At 43.7% G+C, this 11,199-nt stretch overlaps 1 protein-coding gene across 1 annotated transcript in view; it reads right to left on the bottom strand.

Moving 5' to 3' along the window:
* Positions 1-551: 551 nt before the first annotated feature.
* macf1a (microtubule actin crosslinking factor 1a) overlaps positions 552-11,199 on the bottom strand; it is a 229,969-nt gene continuing 219,321 nt past the window's right edge. Inside the window, exons 98-103 of the mRNA XM_013915833.1 lie at positions 10,505-10,522; positions 9,646-9,763; positions 5,097-5,314; positions 3,277-3,399; positions 2,533-2,641; positions 552-1,448 (exon numbers count right to left, since the gene is read on the bottom strand). Coding sequence (XP_013771287.1) covers positions 1,201-1,448; positions 2,533-2,641; positions 3,277-3,399; positions 5,097-5,314; positions 9,646-9,763; positions 10,505-10,522 — 834 coding nt within the window. The 3' untranslated portion in view covers positions 552-1,200. The remainder of the gene's footprint in view (positions 1,449-2,532; positions 2,642-3,276; positions 3,400-5,096; positions 5,315-9,645; positions 9,764-10,504; positions 10,523-11,199) is intronic.

The following is an 11,199-nucleotide window of genomic DNA, read 5'->3' as shown; positions in this document are numbered from 1 at the left end:
CAACGAGAAGAAAAAAAACAAAAAGACATTCGCAAATTAAACGTTTGCATACAGTGACTCAAGTCATTGACCTTTATTCTTTCCTATAAGAAAGACACACGCGACACACACATGCGCGCACACACCTTTTGAGTTTGAGAGTGCGCGTATGTGCTGCTGGGCTGCAGAGGAAGAGACAATTAGTGCATGCTGGTTGTCGGACTCTGCGAACGCGCTCGTTTACGTCAGGTTACGCATGTCGTGTATTGTCAGTAATGTGCTGTTAGTTGAGTGTGTCGCCATGAAAATAGTCCTCTCTATTGCCAGTTTGTGATTTCTTATTTCTGTGTGTGTCGGATTGTAACGCAGACATGTGACAAAACCGCCGAGACGCACACCCGCGAGGCCCGTCTTAACGTTCCAGCGGTCGGGAGGAGTCGGCTCTGCGGCGTTTGAGTGTGTGAGAGTTTGCCCTCAGCTGCAGCAGCGCCACCGCCGATCCTCCGAGTCTGAGGTTGGCCGCTGTGGGAGCCAGACAGCGTTTCCCGCCTCCGTAGATCTGCTGAGGTGACTCTTTTTCTCGCCAACCAACGCAGGGGAAGCGACATGGCAGTCGTTGCATATTTTCTTTTTTAACTCATCGCTGAGGCATCTGGCCCACAAGCCAAAATAATAACCCCCAAATTCCTTTTTTTTTTTTTCCTGAATGCCACTTGAGCTTTTTTTGTTTTTGTAGCTGTGGCGGCGGCGGCGTGTCCCACTCCCTGCACCGGCTCTGTGTTAAGATGTGTGTTTGTGTGTCTGATCGGGACAGGAGTTTGTAACACAAAGTAAGGCAGCATCACATCGGGTCGGTCTGTGTTTGGTTCCTCGCTGGTGGGGAACTTCTGAAAGACGAAGCAGGAGACTGGAAGGCAAACTGGGGTCGCTTCTTAAAGGGGAACAGTCTTTTTTTTTCACCCCACAGACTCTGGCCTGAGACCGCCAGACCAGAATCTTCTCCTCTTGTGCAGGTTTTCAGTCGGCTGGGGAAAGAACGAGACGGAGATTCACTCAGCTCATCCACCTCCTTCTTTCTCCTGGAAAGTATCAGTCATAGTGCACACATTCTAGACAAGCCCTATGGATGGATGCTCAGAGTGACGCTGGTACACCCAAAATGGCAGATAATAGTGGCCCACCCACTGCAAGTTCCTCCAGTTTCTCTGTGGGTGGGTTGGTTTATTTCTTCGCAGACCCCGGGGTTTTTGGGCTGGGGGTCTTCTTGGAGATGGTGGGGATCTTGGAGGGTTTGGCCCCACCGCCCGGTCGTCGCGGGGTATCTGAAGTGTCGGAGCAGACGGACCGAGCGTCCTGGAGCTCTGATGCGTCTGAGGCGTCGCTGCCACGGCGACTGCTGGCCCTGCTGCCGGCTCGGCTGCCGGCTCGGCTGGTGGGACCGCTGGCTGTGGACCCCCCTCGCTTGGGATCTAACAGGAGAAAAGAGGGAAATGAGGAAAAAAAAAAGACAGTAAAAATGTGCTGACAAAAGCAGAGCATGCATTTGTGCAGATTCACATTTAGTTTGCAGCACTGTGGCTGTGGAGGCTACCATGTCTGTGGGTTGGCCGAGACCACAGACTGCATATACAAGATAGACGCAGCCTCTTTGATGTCACCCAGTGGTTTGTGAATCTTCTTTGATCTTCAACCACAGCTGTCATCATCTTGGCTTTTTGTGGGGTCAGAGTAGCCATATTTGTACGAAAGGGCAGACTGCTGCAGACTGTTGGCTAACAGTAGCTAGCCTGGTTTGTAAGCTTAATTTATGTACTAGACACAGACACCCGGTAATGAATCTTAACAAGCAAATAAAATACTAGTATTTCACTCTCAGTAACAACCTGTGCATAAACCTTTTGGACATGGCCTATTAGTGCAATTAAGCTATTATTATTTGACATATAACGGCGTTAAAATGCTGCAGAAGTTACCGAAATAATTAGTCCACTACAACATCAACAGGTGAGTTCACAACAAAAATCACTCAGTGAACAGCTGCCATGAAGGGGAAAACTATGACTCATGTTTCTTTCTGCTGTAACGCTGGACATTTTAACCCTGGAGTGTATGGAGGCTAACTCACTTCGGGGGACGGCCTCCAAGTGGCCGTTAGAGGAACTGCAGTTTTTGGCACTTTTACGTTTTAGTCTCAGATGTTGACATAAATTTATGAGTAGAACTGAATTCAGTTATCTGAGAGTAAATATCTCAGCAGCAACAATGCTGTGAATTGGCTGTGAATTTACACATTCGCTGACGTCTGTTGGTCACAGAAGTAGGAATTTTAAAACCTGCCCTGCATTCAAGGAGAGAAGCCCCACCCACTTTACAATCAAACCTCCTGGTAAGTCTGGTCTTAGCAGGGACAGGGGCTTACTTTGAACTGTGAGTCCTGCAAAGCTAATCTAGTAGAGTTAATGAATAAAAATATAGAGCTTGCAATTAGCAGGTCTTCCTTAATGAAGCAGATAACGTGTCTGCAGTAGCCAGGACACATGGCTGGTGTCTCACCCGTCCGCGATGGTTTGCTGGTGTGCGTCGTTCCACCGTTCTCCCCGGTTAGCGAGCCTCGGCTCGAGTGGAAGGTCGGTCTCTTTAACTTGGACCCAGATGGCGCCCCCTGCAGGAGCACATGGCAGACGTCAGCTGAGGATAATTTCATTGTTATCACTTTAGACACACACACACACACACACACACACACACACACACACACACACACACAGGGGATTTAACACAACATATCACATCCACATGGACATGAACAAAAACAGATCTACAAATAAATAAACAACACAAAGAAACGTGTTAAACACAAAAACACCAACAACATATGAACACTATATTAAACACTACTATTAATTGTGAAGGTATGTGTTTATAAAACTATGTGACCACATGACACTATATGGAATAAATCTGCTGATTAGTTCTTTAATTTTTTTCTTTATTATTTGCTCTTTTTTTTTTAATACCAAGCATATCTCATTAATAATCTCATTTCAGTTAAAGAAATGAAGCGACTCAGCTGAGAAATGATAAATAAATGCACTAAACTGTGCAGGTTTTATCCTTATTCTCCTATTTTGACACAAAAAAACCCACAAAAAAATTCAAGCAAAGCTCAAAATCACCCCAGCCAAAGTAAAGCTTCCCATGTGAGAGCACCTGCAAGTGTGCATTAGTGCATTAGCGCGTTCAGTGGAGTGGGGTTGGGTGGGGCAGGGGAGTTGGTTGGGTGGGTGGGTGTGTTACCTCGTGCCCAGGAGTGGTGTGGCTGTGACCGAGATCTGGGCAGCAGTGGCACTTGGTTGGCGTTGGAGTTTTACTGTGTGCCAGCCAGGGCTTGGCATAGTCACGCGAGTGAGTATGGGACGACTGAAGGGAGGAAGGGAAGCAAGGAAGGAAGGAAGGAAGGGTGGAGGAGAGCAAAGCAGCGTAGGGAAGAAGCAAATGAAGGAGGGGGTGTGGGGAGGAGGTGTGGGCAGTTCAGCGCAGCAGATTAATGTGTAAGAGTGGATCATTCATTTTTTTCCCCATAAAGAGAGACCGCATCAATGCAGGAAGGACACGTTTGCAGCGAGGTTAGCAGGGTTGAATAAGAGGAACGTGGGGAAAAGGCAAAAAGATGAAAGAAAAAAGAACAAAACATAAAATTTCACAGTTAGGGATGCGGTGATTTCTGACAAACAACAGGAGGATGACAACAAATCAACTATGTTACAATGCATAAAAACACACAGTTACAAATGTGCACCACCTCGCACACACACAGCGTTCACATGACAAACAGAAACATCACTGACATCAGATGACGACACTAAGAAATAACAATGGTCTGTTTGTCCTGACAATGACGATGTTTCTATTTAACAAACACTCCAACACACAACAGAAGATGAGCATGAAAGACTGTGTGTGTGTGTGTGTGTGTGTGTGTGTGTGTGTGTGTGTGTGTGTGTGTGTGTGTGTGTGTGTGTGTGTGTGAGCTACAAAAATCATAGCTTTCATCTAGAATACGTGTTTTCCATCTTCCAGTAAAGGAATATTACACCAGTTTAAGATTTTTACAAAAGCCAGATAACATCCTTTTTTACAAGTCTTTGCATTTTTTCCCCCTTTTTCAAATCCTGGTACCTGAGCATTTCTAATTTTTTCCAGATATAGACTGTAAGAGGCTGAGGTGCTCTGGCGGTGTAAAAACATGCAACCATGTCTCTAGGGAAGGGGTCGGGGAACTCCAGGCCTCAAGGCCCAGTGTCCTGCAGGTTTTAGATGCATCCTTGATCACAGCTTGAACACAGCTGATTTAAAATACCTCCTCAACATGTCTTGAAGTTCTCCAGAGCCGATAATGAACTAATCATTTGATTCAGGTGAGTTGACACAGGCGGATATTTAAAACCTGGAGGACACAGCCCTTGAGGCCTGGAGTTCCCCACCCCTGCTCTAGGGGGAGACTCCTTGGAAAGTCCGATCAGCCAGCTCTGAAAAATTTGAAAGCATAAATTTTGGACTTTCCTACTGAAAAAGAGCTCCCCCTTTCATATTACACCAAAGTTATTAAGTAATATATAGCAAAAATTACTTTTGTTTTTCTTGACATTCCCTAACCAGAATAAAACAGGTGGTTAAAGTAGGGCATGCTTTAAGGCGTGTCTGACAGTGTTCCCTGATTTCTCAGTAAGATCAACGCTACGTTTATTACGTCTGAAAACTAACTTCATACTGCCAAGGCCATCTTTTATATCTTTAGGTCGAGGGCACTTCTACACTTCATGCAGAATGTTTGCTTTTAAGTAACAAGCACATTTCAGCCTGTGTAGTGGGATTCAAGGCTCTTAATGTTTTGGGTAGATAACTTGATCAAGTAATAAGAAGTTTCATTTCCTATGATAGTAATCAGATGTGTGTTTAACCATATTTTCTAGTATTTTGAATATTACTTAAAAGTGTTACAAAACCAACTTTTAAACCACTATTAGTTCAAAATTTACTGTAAATGTTTATTACTCAGTGCTTATATCCCTGCTCTGTCATTAATGCTGTGTAATGACTCGAGGGAAAAACCTTACCCTGGATGATGCAGAGGCCGTCGGGGTGGCCGGGGCAGAGGGAGCAGAGGGGAGGGAAGCTCCGCTGTGGGAGGCCGAGGAAGAGGAGCGGGTGGGTGAGGCGTTCCGAGAGCCCGGCTTGGAGCGACGGCCCCGGGACCGGAAGGCGGCCAGACCCTGAGACGCTCCTTCAGGAAGGATGAACTTCTCCCTTAGCTCCAGGTTGGTGCGACCTCGAGCTGGACATAAAGAGACGGACAGGGAAGGGAACAATGAGTCTGGGTTCGAGTCGGCTCGGAGGTTTCCTCCAGCAGGGGGCGGCAGAGGGAGCGAGCAGAGTGAGGGAGAAAGTCAGTGCTTCCTTGGCTGCAGACGTCAGAGTCGGTGCGTGTTTCTTTGAGAGTGCGCGTGAGCAGAGCAGGTGTTTGGTCGGGTGGGGTTTCGGGGACTGAGGGACTGTTAAGTGCACTTCGGTTGAGTCATTTTTAAGGTGGGAGGCGAGCGAGGGGCGTGTTTTGTTTGAGTGCAAAGGTGGGAGCAAATTAATTACTGCGATACGCAACGAAAGTCAGCTAGTCATCGACACTGGTGGACACGAGTTCGGAGACACAATGCCATTGCTTCAGAGAAAGACTATAAAACTTGGTGGTTATTTCAAACTTATTTTCCTTTATTGTAAATAACTTCTTGAGGCCCACCTGCAGTACTGCTCTCACCCAGCACCCAACATTGCAAATCAGTTTGATACATCATTTATGAAATAAAGGGAAACTATCAATATTGTTGGAAATATAATGTTTATGCCAAAAAAATAAAACTGAATAAACAGGTAGTTTAATTGTGTGGCTAAGAAGCAGGCCACCATGCATGCTTCGTAACACCTGTATGAGCAAACTTTACAGGTACTGACAGCAGCCCACTCGCTGCTTCCTGATGCTGTAAACAGAGAAATAAGGCTGATCGACTATTCTATAGATCACATATGAAAGTGAAAGACTGCTCCTTAAATAACTCCTTAAGCAACAGCACGTGTCTCTGCTCTCATAATCTGCAAACTGTGACTGAGTGCCACACTTTTGTTGCGTATCTGCTTAAAATCGTCTGAGCGCGCTGGAAGCAAAGTGCAGCTGCTCTTATGCTGTTTTGTCAACAAGATCTCAAGTAGTTTTTCACTTCTTGCTGCAAAGGAGCATCTCAGCTCTGCTGTATACACACAGATTGTGTATAAATACATGTGGGGGTCATGCCTGGTTTATGCTTAGCAGGAGAGAACCCAGAGATTCAGGGTTTCTCCCGGCTTCAAAAAACACTCAGCGGCATTCTTGGACAAAAAGTGGTGCAGCAGCCCCAGCAGACAACAGCAAGCCTGGAGAAGCCAGCCACAAAAAGAGAGAGTGGAGAGACCGAGGACAACGGGAGGGTTCAAGAGAGAACAAATAAATACAGAAAGAAAGAGAGAGGGAGAGAAGACACAGATTCAGAGTGGAGGAGAAATGGAGTGAAAGAAAAGAGTGGAAAAAAATCTTAAAAAGAAGAAGGAGGAGAGGAGGGCTGCAGCTAGCTCGTCCCGAGCAACTGAATAGCAAGGCCAGTTAATTAAACGGGTGCACCCTGTAATTATGTCCCCCCTCAAAGCCAGCCAGCCAGGTGCGCCCTGTAATTGTGTCTCCTACCAACCAGCCATCACATTTAAAGGAGCCAGCGTTATTAGAAACCCAGGCTGGCCACGCCCAGGTCTAAGACACCAATATTTTTCTCCTACAAATCAAGAGTTTTTACGTTCTTCTCTACGAAGCAGACAAAAGAGCAGCTCTGTCTTTACTTAGTACTCATAGTGACCGCTGTATTTTTTCTGTGTTTATTCATTTAGTTTTACACACGCTCTCTTCTTGTCTCAATAATATCTTATTTACGGATTTACTTTGTAAAAATCAGCAAACCTCGAGTTACATCTAAAGACCAGGGGGTTGGCCAAATCCTGCTTTTTACTGTGAGTGAGGGAAGCATGACGCAAACATGTGCCACACAGACGGGACTGACATGAATGCCTTCAACGCACAAACCTGACCACGGTTATAAAGAGCACACACACACACATGTACACACACATATATAGACACACACAGAGGACAGCTGTGGTTAAAGATGGAGCCGAATGGATGGATGGATGGTGAGTGAGAGACAGAGAGGAAGTGTAGATACCTCGGCAGCAGAAATAGCCAGGAGTGACTGTCACTAAGAGACACAAGAGACAACGTGAAATAACTGCATGCTGGAAGTGGAATGAAGAAAGTCTCTCTCTCACACACACAATCCTAAGACTGTTTAACTAATCTGTTAAAAAACAGCTTTAGATACAAACGAGCCCTAAACACACACAAACACACACACAGCTGAACTCTTGGGGTCCGGACGAGTGTCGGAGACCCCTGAAAGGTGTTGGAAAAAGGGAACAGATCAGGGTTTCAGGGCTGGAGCCAGCAGCAACAGTAGGGGAGGAACAGTGGGGAGACATAATGTTAGTCAGGTGATCACAGTCAGCAAGGCACAGCAACAAGGCCAAACCACCAAACCAAGGAAGAAGAAGAGAAAGGGGAGAACGATAAAGATAAGAGCAACAAAAAAAGAATGAAGAAGAAGAGAAAAAAGAAAGGTGGAAGCCCAGGGGAATACAAAAAAACAATCAAAACCAAACCAGACGGAGGAAATACAGGCAGCTAAGAGAAAGCGTGAGAGAGAGAGGAGAAATCCAACCTATACGAGATGAGATGGAGCTACTCGAATCGGAGCGGAGAATCTTTATTCCTGGATGTTGCACTGAGAAGAGAGAAAAAAGGGAGAGAGGGAAAAAAAGAAAGGGAATAAAGAGAAACTGAGGATCATGCACCATGCAACACTACGTTTTTTATTTAAGAAAGAATGAACAGAGAGAGGCCGAGGAGAGGACGTGTGTGTGTATACAGAAATAAAACATGTGACGAGATAAAATGATGATGAAGATGGAGTCCTTTGGGATCGACAGAGGATGGGCTCGGAGGGAAATGACAGATTGGGGAAGAGAGATGGAGACAGAGAGAGAGAGAAACACCACTCCGAGGAGCACAACAATTACACCGACGTCACTGGAAGAAAACACTGGATAGAAAAATGAGACTGTGCGCTTCACTGCATCACCTGCTGACAGAAAAACTAAAGAAACTTGAGTCTGTTTGTGTGTTTTGTCCTTTATTTCGTGTTTTGTCTCCGTTTGCGTTCAGCCGCTTGTGTTCGGCGTTGTAAACATGTTGAGAAACATCTTTGAGGGTTTGTTTGCTTTGGTGTGATGGTGTCTAAGTGCTTGTGCCTGACCGATATATACCACTGGATATTTTTTCTCAAGATGGTGCCCCATTCATTTAAAAAAGCATCTTAGTTCCCATAAATGGCTTCAAGTTTTAATGATGAGGCTTTTTTAAAGATCCTTTTCAGACCTAAAGCCTACAACTAAAGCTAAACTAAAAAGAACTGATACTTAGTAATAATAAAACTGCATAAATGATCTAATCAGATTATAAAAAGTTTTTAAAAAAATGAAAAAAATATATGTAAAAGCAGTTAGAATCATGAGATAAAATAAATTGTCAACTAAACCTGACAGACAAATGACTAAAAGAGATAAAAGTATGAATATAAAGTTGGAAAATGTTAGCTAATCATAATGGAAGTTTAAACTGTTGCTTAAACATAACAGATAAACATTTGAAAAAGAATTAAATTAAAAAACTAATTAACACAAGTGGTTAGGAGTTAACTGTTAAGAGATAAACAGTTACAAAAAGATTTAAGTAGGAATGAGAAGCTGGAAAATATCAGCTTAAGGTACGAGCTAACAGTTTACTAATGCTAATGCTAGCTAAAGCTACAAGTAAAAAGTTAATAATTACTAACTTGAAAGTTATAGTTAATGGTTTGAGTTAGCTTAAAATATATAAGAATCAAAAATTGTATTAATCATAACTGACACGTTTCTAAATAAAATCAGGAATAAAAAGTTATAAAAGTTATTAGCTAAAAGCACGATTTGCAGTTAAAATTCTTAGCCACAAAGCTAAAGTATAGATAGTGTATTAAAAGTTTTAGCTAAAAATAAAATGTTGAAAATCGTCACTACACATAATGAAAAGTTGTTTAGTAGAGTGCTAACTGAAAGTTAATCATATAAATTTAAAAGTTTGCCAAAACAAATTCTGATTATAAAAGCTAAGAATAAGATGTATGCTGAAAACAAAGCAGATCTAATTTAAGTTTAAATGAGGTGAAGATGTAGAATTATTATATGTCAGAATTATTTCCAGTGTATACACTAATCAATATAATTATTTTTCACTGCCAATTATTTACTTTTTATTATTTATTTTTACTTTTTTCCAATTAAAAATGCATGTGTCAAATTGAAATTGTGCTGATATGCCTAAAAAAAAGCCCCATTGTAATCCAGTATCGGTCAGGCTCGTGTGTGTGTGTGTGTGTGTGTGTGTGTGTGTGTATAAATGAGAGGAGGCTGATCTGTTCGTGTGCCCACTTTGCTCACCTCTGCATGGATCATTCTTGACCAGAAACTCGTCTAGAGCCATCCAACCTCCTCCGACTCTCACCATCACTGTGCTGCGCAAAATCCTCACCAAACGCAGCTGCTGAGAGTCTCCGAACTGGGGCAGGTGACATAAAAACGGAGGGAAGAAGGGCCAAAAAGAGTGGGAACAGAAGAGGGAATCAGGGGAAAAAAATTAATGAGTAAAAACAACTATTTGGTTTCTAAAGATTTACAACCATCACACCAAGAAGCCCAAGTACCAAATCTGAGCATCGTTTCTACTCCATGCACTGACAGAAAAACCATGCACTGACAGAAGTTACAGATCTCAGCCCAGTTCACCCAGCCACTCATATCCACGCATCGTCACACACAATATAAATCAGTCATGTATTTATATTCAGTCTTTGAAGTTTTCTAACATGTTATTGTTTTTCAAACCGCCCAGCGAAGCAGACCTCCAAGCGATACCAGCACAGAAGGAATTTTCTGGATCTCTCTCCAAGCAGCTTGATTTGTTTCCCAGCTTCAGTCCCAAGCACACTATATATCACCGAACCACTAATTACCCCTTCAGCCATGTCACTGTCGCCAGCTTCGCATTGTGCAATTTGTCACTCTCAACACCAAACAAATCACAGCAGAAACACGAGCAGACGGCGAAACCCGCTTACACGTTGCAAAGCCACAAAGGAGTGCTTCTTCCTTGAAAACGTAAAATTAAATAAATACAGATTTACTGTATCATAACGGTATTTTCTTCAAGTATACGGAAACAGGAAGCGGTGCACTCCTTCAGTGGAGAACGGGGAAGCAGCTTTCACACGTCCACTCGCAGCAGCGGACGTCACTTTACCTGGTTTCCGAGGAAGAACTACAATAAATCCAGAAGACACGGAGCAGAGGAAGACAAAGGGAAGAGAAAGAGAGAATGAAACAACAAATACCGACAACTTGAATCTGTGATGTATGAAAGGACACCATTTATCTGTGTACAGTGTTTTTGGAAAACTCAAACTTGGGCTCACAATTAGTGGTGAAAGCAAAAAGAAGCCGTGTGCGGCAGTTATGTCAGCGATGTGAAAATGGGTGACGATGAAGTCGAGACAGGAGATGGAGTCAAAGACAGAGAAGAAAAGAGAAGCCAGACACACACAGAGGAGCAGAGAGACAAACACTGTGACGATTAGTATCCCCAGCGTCCTGCAGTCTGACGCTGGATGTCATTACCCACTGGGTAATGATGGAGTGGACACAAACTGTAGCAGTGGTAGTGATGGCCGATCCAGGAAATGCTGCTGAAAACGGTCAGAGCTGAGGTCTGCTGTATAATGCTGCACAGACACACACAGACTGCTGCTGTCTGCCACGTTGTGTGAAGTTCAGTCTACAGATGATGCAAGTGCACTCACATTTATATGACTTTCTAGTCTTACTGACCAAGCAGCTTTTATTGCAAGCCACATTTAACCATAGAGCGCCTCATCTACCTCATAACTACAGCCAATTTAAATTCATCAATAACCAGCGCTAACCCCTACACCAACGTCC

Source organism: Pundamilia nyererei, unplaced genomic scaffold, assembly GCF_000239375.1.
Source record: "Pundamilia nyererei isolate P.nyererei 1_Seehausen unplaced genomic scaffold, PunNye1.0 scaffold00374, whole genome shotgun sequence".
NCBI classification, from domain to species: Eukaryota; Metazoa; Chordata; class Actinopteri; order Cichliformes; family Cichlidae; genus Pundamilia; species Pundamilia nyererei.
Note: the sequence above shows the minus strand (reverse complement) of the source record. Positions and strands in the feature narration are given on the sequence as shown.